Source organism: Oryctolagus cuniculus, chromosome 5 (genome assembly GCF_051225735.1).
Source record: "Oryctolagus cuniculus isolate XC-2025 breed Fujian yellow rabbit chromosome 5, ASM5122573v1, whole genome shotgun sequence".
NCBI lineage: Eukaryota > Metazoa > Chordata > Mammalia > Lagomorpha > Leporidae > Oryctolagus > Oryctolagus cuniculus.
Window position 1 is genome coordinate 51726935 of NC_142871.1, and position 18763 is coordinate 51745697.

General features: G+C 40.3%; 1 protein-coding gene across 4 annotated transcripts in view; it reads left to right on the plus strand.

Annotated features, from left to right (window-relative positions):
* The window catches only part of CEP85L (centrosomal protein 85L), a 168670-nt gene that overhangs the window by 143548 nt on the left and 6359 nt on the right, over positions 1 to 18763 (plus strand). For all 4 annotated transcript variants that reach the window (XR_011388554.2, XM_002714781.6, XM_089333724.1 and 1 more), the window contains 2 exons: positions 13166 to 13273; positions 15958 to 16189. Coding sequence is in view for 3 of the 4 variants with exons in the window: in XM_002714781.6 (XP_002714827.5) it covers positions 13166 to 13273; positions 15958 to 16189 (340 nt within the window). In the remaining variant the exon portion in view is untranslated. The remainder of the gene's footprint in view (positions 1 to 13165; positions 13274 to 15957; positions 16190 to 18763) is intronic.

Below are 18763 nucleotides of genomic sequence, written 5' to 3' on the forward strand. Positions count from 1 at the left end.
GGTAAAATTGGGAGGTTCCTAAGGAAATGCACCCCAATTTCCATTGACTGTCTATTAACCCCCCTGATTCCTCAGAGTTGTAGAAAGGAAGGCAGCTCAAGTAAATCATAAGGGGATATATGTGGGCCTGTTTGTGCTGTGAGTGGTCACCAAATCTGAATGGATATTCATATGATTTGGGATACTTTTAAAATTACTTCTGTATTTTTCTGGGCCCTGTTGTGAACCTATATTTTTCTGGGCCCTGTTGTGAACTTATGATTGAGTCTTTCTGGCATGAAGTTTAAGTTACCTGTGTATTATGAACAAGTTCCCCAAGCAGTCCTTACCAATAGTCCTGACAATAGTTCCAGTCTTAAGAGTCTTTAGGAAGTGTTGTTAAGTTCCTCATTGTGCTCATTGGACAAAGAGAGCAACTGAGTTGGAAGACTGTTTTCTTCCAAAAAATGATTTGGTATCTAAGACAACAGAGTGTGTCATATAAAACATTTAAACTGCTTTGGTAGATCCTGCTTGTAAATCAGCAAAAAACCCAGAAACTGGAAGAACCCAAGCACATTGTTTTTTCTTTATAGTGTGCTAATTTTTTAGTAACAGTTTTGTCATATATGTAAAATTCACCCATTTAAAGTGTATAATTCTATAGTTTTTAGTATGGTCACAGATCTGTGGAACCAAGACCACAGTCAATTTTAAAACATTTTTATCGCCTCAAAAAGAAGCCCCATACCATTTTTTTGTTGCTCCCTTGACCCATCATGCCTTTGCCAACCCTAAGCAACCAGTAATCCACTTTGCTTCTGCATAGATCGGCCTATTGTGGACAGTTCTTTTCTGTGGCTTTTTCTCTGGCCCATTCAGTTTTATGTTCACTAGTTGGCAACTCCATCCCAATACTTAGCCTCACCTACAGATACCTAGGGCTAGGATGATACCCTGTCTTTTCTGGAAAGATTACCGTCAACTGGGAGATGGATGGGGAGGGGCCTGTTACTCTAATCTTATTACTCTAATCTGGAGTGGAATTTCCATCCCAGTGAGCTGTGAGGGGGTAGGGATGGAATGAGTTTTGTTTCACTCACTGAAAGGCCATCACAAAACACACCAAACAACCAGACTAAGGGGAAAAGTTATTGTTGGGTGGGGAGAAACATGACAGGCTGGAGGGAAAAGGCGAGAGAGAGCAAAAAGAGAGAAGGCCTGAGTGGGAAAGCAGGCCTTGCTGTAACCTTGCAGGGATAAGGAAGTGGGAGCAGCAATTCCCGTTAGAGTAGGGGTGGAGTTGACGCTTGTGGTTGGGTCATTTGGTCACCTGACTCCTAGTAAGCTAGGCTGGATTCTGGAGAGGCCAAATTTATTGTACAAGATGGCAACTGGACCAGAGCCCAAGATGGCATCTGAGGCTTAAGTTGGCACCTCAGATAAGGCAGCACCATTTCACCAACACATACCACGATCTCTGTTTCTACTGAGTTTTAGGAAATTTTCTTAAATAAATGTTTCTTCATTTGCTGTATACACTTAGGACCATTTCCAGAAACATATTTTCTTTCACAGTATTCACCACTTCATTGGGGAGCAGGTCTGCAGAGTTCCTCATGCTGTCTTGTTGGAAGCAGAACTCTCAGCTTATTTTTACAGTTATATCAGGTTGTAAGAGGATAGCTCACTTAGGAAAGAAATTTGAGCTATACCAGATCATCTTAGAAACAGAATTCCAAAAGATGGCTGTATGATGGTGTTTGCACACTTATTTCTTTTAGTTTTTACAGATATTTTGATAATTCTTCCTTTTATCAGTCCAGAGAAATGAGGAAAAGAATTTAATATTTGTCCACACTTGAGCCAAAGTGAGAAAGGGAGTCTCTGGTGCCAAGTGCAGTGTTTGCTAAGATGCTAGTGAAACAGTGACGATACTATGTGTGACAGGAACTGAGTGCCTTCTGGTTGATAATTGTAATCTCTAACCTCCAGTGGTAATGTTACAAAGTAAGGAAGAGCATCTTGATTTTATACTTGAGAGGTAACTGAGATTTAGAGAGGTGCGTTCAAGGTTACAGCTTAGATTTTAATTCTGTTCGACTTCAGTTTGTGTTCTTGGCATTAATCTTGACTGCTTCAAAGTGAAGAGGCAAAAATGCACAGAAAAGTGTTGGTCTGATTCCTTCCTGTGTAGACCTTAAGGAGGAAATTTGTAAAAGGTCTTTTCCGGGAATGAAGGATTTTTAAGCTGGAGCATTTTGGAAAACAGAATCTTCTCTGGAAAACACCTTATGTTCAGTTGCCTAGAAGTAGAATTGGGAAATTTCTCAAGTGAATTGTCTCTAAACTGAGGTGTATTTTTTTAGTATATTACACTCCAAACTGTGGTGGTGATATTAGCTCCTTAAAGTCAAGTGAAATACCTGACTTTATTTTCTGTTACACTTACTTCTGGAGCTTACATTTCTGGTACTCTAGGGTCTTTGAACAGTCCTTGCCCAATTTGGCACTTAGCTCAGTACCTTGCACATAAGTGATGCTCAGTAACTATTTTCTGAATGAGTAAATATAGCCTTTTACTTAAACAAAAACTGAATTTTGAATGTTTACTTTTCCAGATGTTTTCATGAATTCATTCATTTAATTCATAAATCAGTTGTTTGCTGAATTTCTACCATAATTAAGACACTCTCTTCAAGAGAGATAACTCTCAAACAAAACAGACAGGAGCTTAGACCCACAAGGAAGTTGATCCATTATACTGAGTGTGGACTGGACTCTTTAAAATATAAGGAATTCAGGTTTTTTTGCATAACTATTTTATACCAGGTAAAAGCCATTTAGATTTTGTGGTTCTGAGCCACAGAACCAACTCAGATTAGCCTGAGCAAAAATAGTAGAATCTGCTATAATACAGAAATACAGAGGTAGCTGCAGGACCCATGGATAGGAATGAAGCTGGCCTTCAGGAAGGGAGAGGTTTTGTTGCCTCTCTCATTGGAGTGTTTTCTTCTTTTCTTTCTCTGCAAACAAACTTTCTCTAGTTCACATGGCAGAATATGCCTGCCTCACAGCCCTGAAGTTCTCTGGTTGCTACCTGTTGAGACTAACTTTTAGATTCTAGGTCCCATTTCCTGAGGCTTGACAAGTGTTCACTCAGTGTAATACAGTGAATTGTGACCCAGGAGAGTATAACTGCAGTGCAAACATGACTGCCTTTATGGATAAACAAACCTGCACATACACTGCCCAAGTTTCACAATACCCTCCATGCCTGGAAACTCTTCCTGATGAATTTGTGGGGTTCAGAAGGATTGAATGACTTAACCTATGATTGCTCCTCACAAGAAGCTCAGATTGGATTCAAAATTGTCTTCATTCCAAAATTTTATGCTGTTGCCATTAACGTATTTTCTCATAACTAATTTGTAAACCTGTACAAAGGAAACATATGAAATTTCATTCAAAGAATGCAATTCCCTTTATTAATGCTTTATGGATGACATTTTCTTTTAGTATGCAAGCTCCTTATAGTTATTTGTTGTAGTACTAGCAGTATCGTCTTACCTTGTAAGTATAATTACATAAGTTGTTACCAGAAAATTATGGCAGCATTAATAGAATCATTTCAGCATGAGATCTTTCGGCTGTTCTCAGTAATAAATTTAAAATGACTTGTACCTTGTTTCTAGATTATTGAAATACACACAATAAAATGTCAATAAAAATAAATCTCAGAGGAAGTTGCTTTTAAGGTTTTGTTGTTGTTGAACTAGACACAATAAACTTAAGACCTGTAGCATAAATCCTGTCATACTAGAGAAGCATGTTAATAGATTAATATAACTTATGCTAATTTATTTATTTATTTGCATAATTACTTGTTTGAAAGTCAGAGTTACCAAGAGAAGGAGATAGAGAGAGGCATCTTCTATCCTCTGGGTCGCTCCCCAGATGACTGCAATGGCCAGGGGTGGGCCAGGCCAAAGCCAAGAGCCAGGATCTTCCACATTTGTGGCAGGGGCTCAAACACTGGCCATTTTCCATTGCTTTTCCCAAGCACATTAGCAGGGAGCTGAATGAGAAGTGAAGCAGCCAGGACATGAACCAGTGTGCATATGGGATGGCAACACCACAGGTGGCAGCTTTCCCTACTATACCACAATGCTGATGTCTGTAAATTTAGTTTCATTTGTGATATTAATAAGATTTGTTTTGGCAGCTAGCACTGTGGCACTGGTGATTAAAAGCACTGGTCTACAGGGCCAGCATCCTCTATGGGGTCCAGTTTGAATCCCTGCTGCTCCTCTTCTGACCAGCTTCCTGCTAATGCACCTGGGAAAGCAACAGAGGATGGCCCAAGTCCTTGGGCCCCTGCACCCATGAGGAGACCCAAAAGAAGCTGGCTCCTGGCTTTGGATTGTCTCAGCTCTCAGTGTTGCAGCCATTTTGGGAGTGAACCGGTGGATGGAAGACTGACTCTCTGTCTCTACCTCTCTCTGTAACTCTGTCCTTCAAATAAATAAATCTTTTTTTAAAAAAAGTTTTGTTTTGAAGACATATATTACTATTTTTTGAAAAAATTTATTTATTTGAAAGTCAAAGTTGCACAGAGAGAGTAGGAGAGGCAGAGAGAGAGAGAGAGAGAGAGGTCTTCTGTCCACTGGTTCACTTCCCAGTTGGCTGCAACGGCCAGAGCTACGCTGATCTGAAGCCAAGAGCTGGGAGTTTCTTCTGGGTCTCCCATGTTGGTGCAGGAGCCCAAACACTTGGGCCATCATCTACCGCTTTCCCAGGCCATAGCAGAGAGCAGAGTCAGAAGTGGAGCAGCCCGGACACGAACCAGCACCTATATGGGATGTTGGCATTGCAGGCGGTGGCTTTGCCCATTATGCCACAGCGCCAGCCCCTAAAGTATTTTTAATAATATTTTATACTGTTTTAAAACTAGCCATCAGGAAAATGCAAATCAAAACCACAATAAGGTTTCACATCACCCCTGTTAGAATGGCTCTCATACAGAAATCAACAAACAACAAATCCTGTTGAGGATGTGAAGAAAAACGTACCTTAATCCACTGTTGATGGGAATGTAAACTGGTACAGCCACTGTGGAAGATAGTATGGAGATATTTCAGAAATCTGAATATAGACCTACCATATGATCCAGCCATCCACTGCTGGGAATTTACCCAAACCAAAAGAAATAAGCATATGAAAGTTTTCTGTACCCTCAATGTTCACTGCAGCTCAATTCACAGTAGCTAAGATATAGAATCAACCCAGATGTCCACAAACTGATGACTGGATAAAGAAATTATGGTATTTACACACTGTGGAGTACTATTCAGCTGTAAAAAAAATGAAATCCTGTGTTTTGTAACAAAATGGACACAACTGGAATCCATAATGTGTACTGAAATAAGCCAGTCCCAAAAAGTGATACCATGTGTTTTCTCTGTTCTAACGTAACAGAGTACCTAAAATATAATGTATTGAGGCAAAATGTACATTTTTGAGATTCAATGATTATTTACAGCTGTTGCCTCTTCTGTTGAAGAACAGTGGTTTTTTTTTTTTTTTTTTTTTTTTTTTTCCTTCATACTATTTGTTGGAATCTACTTAGTGGAGGGTTAACCTTACGATCATTAAGTAAACTGAAACAGATCTTTGTAAAAATTAAGAATGGGAATAGGAGAGGGAGGAGGAAGAAGGGAGGGCAGGGTGGGAAGTATCACTATGTTCCTGACTCTGAATATATGAAATACATAAAGCTGTATGTCTTAAATAAAAGAAAAAACAGAATTTTTTTCCCTAGAATTCATCCGTTTCTCCTGGTGATCTTAACTGTTTTGTAGCTTGAACTTGTGTACTCCCTAATCCCTAAGTTTTTTTTCCAGCTAAAAATTTCTCCCCTGAACTCCTGACTTGTATATCCAATTACCTATTCACCATCAACTGAATTTCTTACTCCTTTACCACCAAAATAAGCACACCCTGCTCCACTTTCCAGATTTCCTATTAGCACAAGTTTGCCCTTCCATTTGCCCAATCCAGAAACCTTTGACTTACCCTTGACTTCTCTCTTAAGTCATATTTGTCAGCAAATTCCATTTCCTTCTAAATATATCTAGAATCTGACCTCTTCTCTCCCCCTCCTCTGTTGCCACCCTGATCTAAGCCATCTTTCTTATCTGTGTTATTTCTTCCAACTTCTACTTTTGCCTTCCCACTCTATTCTCATCAGCCTGAGTGATCTTGCTGAACATAAATCAGGTTACATCATGTTTCTGCTCAGAACTCTTGAATATTTTTTCGTTTTTTCCAAAGTAAACATCACAATTCTTACACTGACTTACAGGCCCTAAACAATCTGTTCCCCGTGCTGCCTGCCTTCTCTGACTCCATCTCCTACTATTCTTATCCACCCTGGCTCTCTTGCTGTTTTCCCAAACACAGAAGACACCATCTGCCTTTGTACTGACGGAAGCATGCTCTGGCCAGCTGGGGACAGTCCCTCATGTCCTTCCTGTCTTCCCTCATACGTCACTTTTTCCTGAGCCCTTTCCTCACTTAAAATTTCAACTCCCTCCCCCTTACTTTGTATATTTGTTCTGTATGGCTGTAAGCAAATTCTGACATACAGTACTAGGTAATTTGCATCCTTGTTTTTATTTCCTTTGTTGTTTTTCCCCCTTGTAAAGGTTCCACAAAGGCCAAGAATTTTATGGATTTTTTTTTTTTATACTTTGTATGTTATTTTTATCATAGGTAAGTACTTAGAGCATGTGGAAAGAGGTTGGAGGGAGGGAACATTAGCAATTAAATTTTGAGATACATTATACAACTATTAGAAATTTAAGAGAAAAATCAAAACAATATAATCAGTAAATAGAATCAAGTTGATCAAGTTCAATAAATCCATACATTATGATTCCTGCATTAGGTTTCCAGAGTTCATTCCATACGCCCTCAAAGGTCTATCATTCTTTCAAGATGCCTGTGAACTCCAATACATTTTTAAATACCAAATACCAATAAGTTATTTGCTTCTTTCACTGAGTTCACATTTGCCCTGAATTTACAGAGTACAACTAGCACAGATCAAGACAATTGCACCAAAATGATGTACTAGACTAGATGAATTTATAACTTTACTCTCATAGTAAAATCAAACCAAATAAAATAACATACACACAAGAAAAACTAACTTTAGAATGTTTTTGAGGAGACAGGAACATTTTTCACTTCTTTTAGTTTTGATTTTCAGTACTTTTAAGTAGTGTATATAAAGTGGGAAGTAGACAGTTTCATTATTCACTTTGTGTGACTTAGTACACAGAACAGTTTTTGGCAATGGTTTTTGCTCTATGCATAAAATAATGCATTTGTAATATGCTTGTATGGCATGTGTATATATAATTTATGTATGTGTGAACTGCTAATGTAAGTTTTCTTTCAGAGTATTTCCTCTTATGTTGAGTATGCAGTTTATATAGAATCTGTTAGCTAAGACACATCTGGTTTTCTTTCCATAAGGGCGTTTCTGGATCACTATATCAAAGCAACAGATGTGCTTAAAACCACTTTTCAACTTCATAAATGATCACAATAAATACCTGTAAGTTAGTAACTTAGCAGAATTTTTAAAAATAATATTAGGAATTTAAGAGATTACAAACATTAAAAAATTAATGCAAATTTTTAATTTTACTGATCCTCTGCATGCTTAGTGAGGCATAAACAGATTATTATTCTAAATTTCAGAAAGCCTAATGTCGCTCCCCGTCTTCGTGGAGGAACGACACAGGACCCTGCGCTGTTCTTTCGTCTGCTCGGCCCTCCCCGGGTTTGCTGCTGGTTCTTCCCGGGTTGGCTACTATCCCTTCCACCTCCGTGGAAGGGCAGTTCCCCCTGGCCACATTCCCCACTTCCACAGGGGAGCGGCACACCGCCGGCCGGCTCTTCTCGGGGGCTGCACAGGTGTTCCTTCAGCTAGATGTTCCCCTTAGATGTTCCTGGTGCATGCCGTCTCTCTCCTCCTTTATAGTCCTCCTCCGCCAATCCTAACTCGGCTGCCCACACGCCGAGTACGCTGCTCTCCAATCAGGAGCAAGTCCTACAGTTTATTGGTTGAACTGGAGGCAGCTGTGCGGAAGCTATTTACTTCTCTCCCAGCGCCATATTGTGGGAGAGCAGATGCATAGAATAAGTCTTAATTCCAGTAACTCAGTCCAGTCCGGATTGCTCCCCACAGATCCCCCTTTTTATTTTTGGCGTTGATACGCGCCTGTCTTCGGTGCCCCGTGGCACACACTCTGCTCTGCTTGCTAGAGTTGCCACAGGTTCTTACAAGTCCTATCAATCAGGAAAACCGAATCCGGGTCCTCTCTTCGCCATGTTGTGAGGAGGTTTTTAGGCGCTGATGCGTGCCTGTGTTCGGTGACCTGCGGCTCATACTCTGGTCGAGCCGCCTGCTGGCGCTTACCGCCTTAATCAGGCAGACCGAATCCAAGCTTTCTCATTGCCGTATTGTGGGGGAGACTTATTAGTGTTGGTTCGTGCCTATCTTCGGTGACCTGCAGCTCATACTCTGGTCGAGCTGCTTGCTGGTGCTTATCGCCCTAATCAGGCAGACCGAATCCAAGCTCTCTCATTGCCATGTTGTGGGGTGACTTATTGGTGTTGATAATGTGCCTGTCTTCGGTGACCTGCGGCGCATAAGCTGCCAGCCGCCCGCAGGTGCTCACCACTTCCCTAATCAGGCAGACCGAATCCAAGCTCTCACATTGCAGTGTTGTAGGGAGGCCTCTCTATTTCTCTATTTCTCTATCTCCGGGCATTCCTATTTCTCCCATTTTACTTCTATCTTCCAGCATTCCTATTTCTCTCCTTTTACTTCTAAACTTCTGTTTCTCTTATCCCTGCAGCTTCCCGGCGGCGCTCGCCCCGAGGCTGCTTCTCGGCACCTCGCCCCGCGGCAGCTTCACGGCTCTGCGCGGCTTCCCGGCGCCTCGCCCCGCCGGCGGGTTCCCGGCTCTGCGTGCACGCTCCGCGGTCTCCACGCCCTTCGCGTCTGCACCACGGCCTCGCGCCAGCCCTGTTCCCTATCTATTCACGCCCCGTGCTCTCTCTGCATGCGGCGGCTTCCGCGAGTAACACAGCGTAGCTTACGTGTCCGCCACTAGCATTCAATCTAAGTTCCCCGGGCTAGCCTGGCGAATTCAACCCAGCATACGTCTCCGCCCCACGGTTTGGCTTCCCGTCCTTTGCTCCCCGGGCTAATCAGACGGATCCCAATCTGGCTTACGTTTCAGCTTCTGGTTTCAACTTTTCGCCCCCTATTCCCGGGCTAACTTGAGAACCCCAAAGTGGCTTTCGTATCCGCCTCGGCCTGCCCCCCGCGGCTTCAATTTCCCTAACATTTTTCTCTACCCGGTATGTTTCCCCAAGCTTTCCTCCAACAATATTCCTCCCTCATTTCTCCTGGCCTCTCCCCCACAGTCCGCATCTGAGTCTGTTTGTTCTAGCTTTCACTTTCGCTTTCAACCTTAGAGATTCCTCCCAGCTTCCCCCCGTAGTCCGTATCCGAGTCTATGCCTAGGCTTTCAATAGCTTCTTCCGGCACCCTTTTCGTCTGGCTTTTCCCTAGGCTGTTTGCTAGTCTCTCTCTCCGGTATTTTCCCAGTTCTTCCCGTTTCTTTCCTCCTAAGTTTCATATCCGTCCTAGGTTTCCTATCCGAGTCAGGTTTCCTATCCGAGCTAGGTTTCCTAATCCGAGTCACGGCACCATTATGTCGCTCCCCGTCTTCGTGGAGGAACGACACAGGACCCTGCGCTGTTCTTTCGTCTGCTCGGCCCTCCCCGGGTTTGCTGCTGGTTCTTCCCGGGTTGGCTACTATCCCTTCCACCTCCGTGGAAGGGCAGTTCCCCCTGGCCACATTCCCCACTTCCACAGGGGAGCGGCACACCGCCGGCCGGCTCTTCTCGGGGGCTGCACAGGTGTTCCTTCAGCTAGATGTTCCCCTTAGATGTTCCTGGTGCATGCCGTCTCTCTCCTCCTTTATAGTCCTCCTCCGCCAATCCTAACTCGGCTGCCCACACGCCGAGTACGCTGCTCTCCAATCAGGAGCAAGTCCTACAGTTTATTGGTTGAACTGGAGGCAGCTGTGCGGAAGCTGTTTACTTCTCTCCCAGCGCCATATTGTGGGAGAGCAGATGCATAGAATAAGTCTTAATTCCAGTAACTCAGTCCAGTCCGGATTGCTCCCCACACCTAACATTTCAGAAAATGAGTCATTCATATATGCATACTAGAGCATTCCAGTTTTGAGCAATCTTAGAAGTTTCAAAATGAAAAGTTCTTAGCAAAATAATATACATTATTCATTTTATAGGAAAAATTAAAAATTTCTATCAAGTGTTCTTAATAGGTAAAAATGCTTTATGCAGATAAAATTAATAACTTATGGAGTCATATACCACAATAAACATATTGTGCATTTACATTTATAAGTGCTAATGTACATTTTCAGAGCCTATATGAATTTTAAGTAAAATGCCAAAAAGGTACTACTTGCACAGGGTCAAGCACTTGGGTCGTCCTCTGCTGTGTTCCCAGGTGCATTAGCAGGGAGATGGATCAGAAATGGAATGCGCTCACGTGGGATGATGATGTTTCAGGCAGTAGCTTAGCCTGATGTGCCACACACCCCAGAATGGTTAAAAAAAGAGAGAGAGAAAGAAATGTATGGTATACTGCCTGAATTATGCTTCGTTTTATAGACATAGCTTAATAATCAAGTTTTGTTTCAGTTTTAATCTGGTTAGCCCATTCTAAGCTTAGTAGAAATTTTCCCTTTTGCTTCCTTTTAACCTCAACCTTTAAGCATGTGCTTTTTTTCATACAACTTAGGAAATGTAATTAATGTTTTAGGTAAAATATTGCTGTTAGAAAGCTATAGCACTCATACTTAGTGTTATCTTGAAAGTGGTACAGCATTTTGTCCTTTTGGGATCAAAATATCCATGAGCTCTTTCCCATATTAGATAGCTTCCCTTCAATCCAATCAATAAGATATGTTAAACTTGGTGTAATTTCCCAAATTTGATTTTCTGTCTTATCATAAATGACACTGCTGGCAAAGATTTCAGAGTTACTCTTATGGAAAAGATGTTCTATTTTCATTTACTCTTACTTAGGAAGATGTAGTCGGAATTACTAGCCAATTATTAGTGACATTCAACATGACTATTAATTGATAAACGTATAACCCACTGTAATCTCCTAAGAAATTATATCGTGAATTTTTGAAACATCTCTTGGACTCAGTTTTATTGTTAAAATGGCAGTTTTAGAATAGTTTATTTATGATGTCTTTGTTTCGTAATTCTAATAAAGAGTTAAGACCTCAGAAGAATTCAGGTTGAATTCTGGATTCTAAACAGATAATCTCATCAGGCCAGAAAGCAAAGATCTTCAGCAATCTAAATAAATATCTTCATATCATTTGATCAAAAAATAAAGAACTGTATAACTTTGTGCTGTGTCATTTGTTTTTATGGACTATAAAACAAGTTTTACTTGGAAGCAAATATAATTGTTTATAGAGTTAGATTACTTTGTATTCAACTTTTGAGTTCACTAATATAAATTTTTCATGGTTTAGCAGACAGAATTTTTAAAGAATCAAGTCTGAGTCTCTTGCTGAGAAAACTGCTTTATATTTACAGGCTTCTCTCAACTGATGGTGCTCTGTCCTTTTCCTTCAGAGATAATGGGGGAAAAGACTTCATAGTAGATCGTGTGCTGTTTAGGTGCTCAGTATACTGAAGTATTTTCAGAAACAAGACTGAAATGTAGACCTGGAGGAAAAAATTACATCCTTCCTCTGGTCACAAGTTTATTGGTTTTATAATCCAACAAAAGGAAAAAGTTGATTAAAAAAAAAAAAAAAGAAAAGAAAAAGCATGGTGCCAGTTCATGTCCCAGCTGCTCCACTTCTAATTGAGCTCTCTGCTATGGCCTGGGAAAGCAGTAGAGGATGGCCCAGGTCCTTGAGCCCCTGCACCTGCGTGGGAGACCTGGAAGAAGCTCATGGCTTTTGGCTTCAGATCAGCTCAGCTCTGACCGTTGCAGCCAACTAGGGAATGAACCAGCGGATGGAATACCTCTCTCTTTCTCTCTGCCTCTCCTCCTCTCTCTGTGTAACTCTGCCTTTTAAATAAATAAATAAATTTTACTTATTTATTTATTTATTTTTTTTTTTTTGACAGGCAGAGTAGACACTGAGAGAGAGAGAGACAGAGAGAAAGGTCTTCCTTTGCCGTTGGTTCACCCTCCAGTGGCCGCCGCGGCCGGCTCGCTGCGGCCGGCACACCACGCTGATCCGATGGCAGGAGCCAGGTGCTTCTCCTGGTCTCCCATGGGGTGCAGGGCCCAAGTACTTGGGCCATCCTCCACTGCACTCCCTGGCCACAGCAGAGAACTGGCCTGGAAGAGGGGCAACCGGGACAGAATCCAGTGCCCCGACCAGGACTAGAACCCGGTGTGCCAGCGCCGCAAGGTGGAAGATTAGCCCAGTGAGCCGCGGCGCCAGCATAAATAAATCTTTAAAAAATAAATAAAAACCCTACATGCCACTAGTAACTACAGAGCGTAGGTAAATTTTTCTTCAGTGCATAGCTAAAAAAATCGGAATAAATAGCCAAATACTCTTTAAATGTCTTTTTATGCTGCTTTGGTGTGTACACAGAATTTTTTAGAATAGTATCATGTCTAGATAATTTGTAATTTTATGATGCAGTAAAAAAGATGAGCTTATCAAAATGCTATAATAGACCTTTGATCAGAATTCAGCATCGTATTCACTTGGAATACTGTACACCAGGAGAAAGGAGGTTTAGCTGTGTTTCAGATAAAAAAACAAGGATGATCTTACGAGCTTTATTATCTTACATCTTATGAAGCATATGAAGAAAAATAAATAGATGTGTTGCCAATATACTCCTAATATAATTTTAGAATCAATAAAATAAGAGTTATTTGTAATCTAGCATTAAGCAGTAACTTTGGATTCGATGTGTTTTATACTGATTAAAAACTTTTTTGGTGAAGTTGGTGTTTTTTCTTTTCTTTGGAGTCGTGTTAAAATGCTATGCTTTCCAATTTTCCTTACTCTAGTCAATGCAAGGAAAACTTTCTAAAGAGAAATTGACAACTCAAAAGATGATGGAAGATCTGGAAAGGAAAGAAAGAAACCTCCAGAGATTAACAAAAGCACTGCTTGAAGTGAGTAGAAGAAATTCAACTTATTTTCAAAGGACAATTTACTACCTATTTAAGTAAATGCTTATTTTGTAAATATTAATAGAACATTTTTAAGTTGAGGATTTGATTTGGATGTGCCAACTTATTAAATCCACTGGATTTCTTACCAAATGATAATAGAAATATAAACTTACTTATGTCTTAGAACATAATTTCACAGATTTGACTACAGCAAAGTCAGATATTTTGTAAGTCAATAAATAAGGCAAACACTGAAGCTAAACAACATGACATTTGAAAATCTTTAAGGAAGGTGCAGTGTTGGCACCTAATGATTAAAACAGATCGTGTGTTCTCAGTTAAGTAGGAGATGACATACCTGGCATGTATTTAAGGATGTGTTACACAAAAAATATATATTTTAGGTTAAACTGCCATCATAACATTTTGTTTCTAAGTTCTTAAGAATGTTCTTTGGCCGGTGCCATGGCTCACTAGGCTAATCCTCCGCCTGTGGTGCCAGCACCCCGGGTTCTAGTCCTGGTTGCTCCTCTTCCAGTCCAGCTCTCTGCTGTAGCCCGGAAAGGCAGTGGAGGATGGCCCAAGTGCTTGGGCCCTGTACCCGCATGGGAGACCAGGAGGAAGCTCCTGGCTTCGGATTGGCGCAGCGTGCCAGCCGTAGCAGCCATTTGGGGGGTGAACCAGCGGGAAGACCTTTCTTTCTCGCTCTCGCTCTCGCTCTCGCTCTCGCTCTTGCTCTCACTGTCTAACTCTGCCTGTCAAAAAAAGAAAAAGAATGTTCTTCAAAAATATAAGATATTTTCCTGGCCGGCGCCGCGGCTCACTAGGTTAATCCTCCACCTTGCGGCACCAGCACACCGGGTTCTACTCTGGTCGGGGCGCCGGATTCTGTCCCGGTTGCCCCTCTTCCAGGCCAGCTGTCTGCTGTGGCCAGGGAGTGCAGTGGAGGATGGCCCAAGTGCTTGGGCCCTGCACCCCATGGGAGACCAGGATAAGTACCTGGCTCCTGCCATTGGATCAGCGCGGTGTGCCAGCCGCAGCGCGCCGGCCGCGGCGGCCATTGGAGGGTGAACCAACGGCAAAGGAAGACCTTTCTCTCTGTCTCTCTCTCTCTCACTGTCCACTCTGCCTGTCAGAAACAAACAAACTAACAAACAAACAATATATAAGATATTTTCCTGTATATACATAATACCATATACACATCCAAAAAGAATTCCTGAACACTTCATAGTATTTTGTTTATATTCAAATTTCCCCCATTTATTCACTAAGTATTTTATTTTATATGTGGCAGTACTTCAAAAAATTTATGGAAATGGGATTATGAGTTTATTTCTATGGGAGAAAATTGAGATTCCTTTAAAGTTTTATCATAATATGCATTTTCCATAAACTTTTTGAAAATCCTTCATAGTGGTAATAGAATCCAATGTTCTGTCAAGAACCGTACATACATTTCATTGTTATATCTGATAAATCTAAAGTCTCTTTCTACCCCAGGATATTGACTTGTTGAAAAATATCTGGGCCTGTTGACTTGTAGATTGTCACACTTTTTGGCTTTTTCTAATTGCTACCTCATAGTGTCATCCTCTGATTTATCCCTTGTGTCTTGAAAATTAGAAGTTAAAGCTAAAGCCATCATTAGGTTGATAACAAACTTTTTCAGCATGAATACTTTGTAGATATTATTTATCAGATTATATAGTATTTGATTATCCCTCTGTAGGTGACACACAAGTGATCTCACAGGGTTAAAGTAATGACAGCCTGCCTGATTCTTTTAATTGTAAAGTTACAACCCCTGCAAATAGCAAGTAACTTAGATGACTTATGCAATATGCCAGCACTGTTTCTCTCCCTTCTTATTTTTAAGCATCCACACATGATCAATGCCTAACTCATTAAATTATTGCTGACTTTTTTCCTAATTACATCATTCCTTTTTACATTTATTAGCTGGCATTCATCTAGAAGAAATATTTTCCTCATCACTTCAGGCTTTTTGGTTATTCTGAAATACATTTTCAACTGGAAAGCTAATTAAGCTTATGTTTAATTAGCAATTTTCATGTGGAGGTGAAATGAGTTTTCTCTGTAATAAATCATGATTTCATATTGATACTTCTAGTTCAAATTTAATAATTCAGATTTTTTTTCTGTTTTCTTTCTTTAATTTTCTACTTTATTTGGTTCCTGAAATTTTTGGTTCCTTTTCACCATAACAACATGCGGTTTTTTTTTTAATCTCAACACACAAATAGTTTTAGAGTAATTAAATCACTATTGCTACTGACAGTAAAACTATAGGAAGTGTTTTCAAATTGCTTTGTAGTCCTTTTATCCTTGGATTAAATCTTGTTATAGAAAAATGTACACACAACCAAGTTGGTCATTATGTGAGATATTCACTTAGAAATGGATGCTATAAATTGTGCTGTTTCGTATCAGGTTTAACCCAGAGCATTAGATGACATAGAGAAACTACTTTGATTTAAATTTATTCTTTTTCTAGAATTTTCCTCATTGTTTTTATACAGTTGAATTTTGTTAGTGTGGATATAGTTAGTGTTACTCTATTGTTTTGTTGACAGATTTGCAGGAAATATTAACCTATAAATGGCTCTTGAGTACCTTTCCTGTTCTAACAATCTGGTTTTTGTTTTCTTTATCCATTGCAGAACCAAAGACAAACAGAAGAGATGTGCCCTTTACTGGATCAGGGCCAGGAAACAGACCAGTCTAGGCAGCAGACAGTGCTTTCCAAACGGCCACTGTTTGACTTGACTGTGATTGATCAGCTGTTCAAGGAAATGTCATATTGTTTGTTTGACTTGAAAGCATTGTGTAGTATTCTTAATCAGCGTGCTCAGGGCAAGGAGCCTAATCTTTCATTATTACTGGGAATCAGATGTAAGTGGCTGACAACTTGTCTTTATTTATTCTCTAAAAGAATTAGAAACCTGTCTTCATGAATCAGGAACTTTTGACTTTTTCGTGTGTATTTTTATGATATTCTTTCCTACTTAATTTGTAACTTTCCAAATATACCAGTTACTACTTGCTAGAATTGACCTCATTAAACTTAGAGTGGTGAGCAGAGTCATAGCTGATGTGCACTACCACATGACAGAATGTCTGGAGATGTTTCCTGTGCTGATCTCTAAGTGCATGTGACAGTAGTGGTAGTTAAGTCTGCATTCCCAATTACTCTTCTAAAAGTAATGATTCTATTTGCTTTCATGTGGTAGTTACGTATCTCAATAAGCTGGCCCTATGTCCTGTGATAAACTATTTGTGGGAAGATACTCACGTGCTTTCCTTTGCATTGAGTTTGAAATGGTAGTTCCTTAGTGTGAGTACAATTGTGATCACCTTGAGCTAGTTTTCATGGCCTGCAGATTTGCCCATGTTGTACACACCTGCTGGCTTCACCCCATCAGTGTAACACCTGCACACTCTCCAGTTCTTCCTCTATACGTAATTGTGAGGGCTGCCGCAGTGATATCCTAGTGTCTTTTCCCTTCTGTACTACAGTGTAGGAGTGCTCATTTCTCAAAGTTCCGCATTAGCAGAACATTGACATGTTAGTCTCTTTTTAAAAGAGAAAAGAATTTCAGTGAGGAGACAATGGTATAAGTTTTTGGATCAACATTTTATATTGAGTAACAGCGTAATAATAATATAGTTCATGTGAAATTGTAGAGTGGGACTGGTTATGTTTGCAGTTTCATCAGAAAGAAATCTTCCATCTTACATCATAGTAGGTATTTTGGTAGATGAAGTAATGTTCTTGATCAAAGTTTATCACTTGCATGAAACATGGCTGTACTTAGCTATGTCAGAGAATTTTCCCTTCTACTTCACAGATACATATATACATATATGAGTGTTAGAGTGTAAAAAAAAATCAATGTTAAAGTATATTTACTCAATCATTAAACATTTTTCAGATACCCTCTCTGGTCCTAGTACTAAGTTAGGTGCTGGTAACACAGATAGTATGAACAGAACCCTTGCCCATATGTTAAAGAAATAATATAGCATGATAATAAATGCTATAATTTAAAAGTGGACAAAAGATAATGGGAGCATGTGGGGGTTAAAAAGCAACTAAATCAATTTAGGGTGGGCAGTGAAGGCTCCATCAAGTAGCTGATGTTTGGTGTGGATCTTAGAGGACAGCCTTGCCAGGAGAACAAGGGTGGTTTCGTTAGATCTCTGAGGAGTAGGAAGCCAAAGCTCTCATACATTCAACTCATTTTCACCAGCAATTTAGAGTTGATCAGCCCTTTAATTATTTATAGTCTCCTGCATGCTCACTACCCTATACAGCATTTTTTTAACATTGTTAGTAATAGGGTATTAGAGCTACCCTAATATATATATATATAGATAGATAGATAGATAGATAGATAGATAGATAGATAGATAGATATAGATATAGATATTATATATATATATAAAATATTGAAGAATTTAAACTCCTCATCTCTCAACACCTCATCTCCTTCCATTCATTAAAGTGTAACTACGGGGAGTGGCCATTAACCTAGTGGTTAAGATGAGCACATTTCATATTGGAGTATTCCTGCCTGGGTCCTGACTCTGGCTTCCTGCTTATGTAGACTCTGGGAGGCAGCAGTGATGATTCAGGTAATTGGGTCCTGCCGCCCATATGAGAGATGTGGATTGCGTTCCTAACTCCTGGCTCTGGCTCTGGTCCAGTGCAGGCATTTGGAGAGTGAACAAGTAGAGAACTTTTTATCACCCCCTCAACCCGCCACTGCCAATTTCACTGTCTTTTGAATAAATAGAAGGTTTTAAAAAGTTAACAGAACAAAATTCAACCACAGAAATCTTACCTTATGTCTGGCATTGTGAAAATTAGGCCAGCTAGCTAATTTGTCAAAAGTCACTGGGTTCTTTTGAATCCTTTCCTCATGACTCCGTTGACTTATCTGATGACCCTGTGTCACTCCACCTTCTTCTTGCTGCCTTTGTCTCCATGATGTCATTCTCTAGGTTCTGCTTCTGCCTTTGTGACTGCTCAGCCTCAGTCTTCAGTGTAGAATTCCCTGCCACTTAGTTATTGGGGTCCCCAGGAACCTTTTGTTGTGATTTGTATTTCATTTTTTATTCATACTTCCTCTGAATAATCTTATCCATGTTCTATTTTCTGTTATTTTTATACCTTTCCCCTATTTAGACATTTACCTCTTACCCTTCCTGGAATGTGTCTGTTATCCTAATTATATTCAGATCTGGCTGTTTCACTGACATCACAGAGCACCATGTTCTAAACACAACCTACTTTTCTTCCCTCCCTAAACCTGCTCCTCCTCTTAGTGACACCACCATTCACTTGTTACCCCAGCCCAGATTTTATCCTCCACCCTAGTTTTTTCCTTCATCTGTGTGTGACTCATGCCTAATCCCTGACCCTTGATGATGATTGAACTCTATCCCCTTACTATATCTAATATT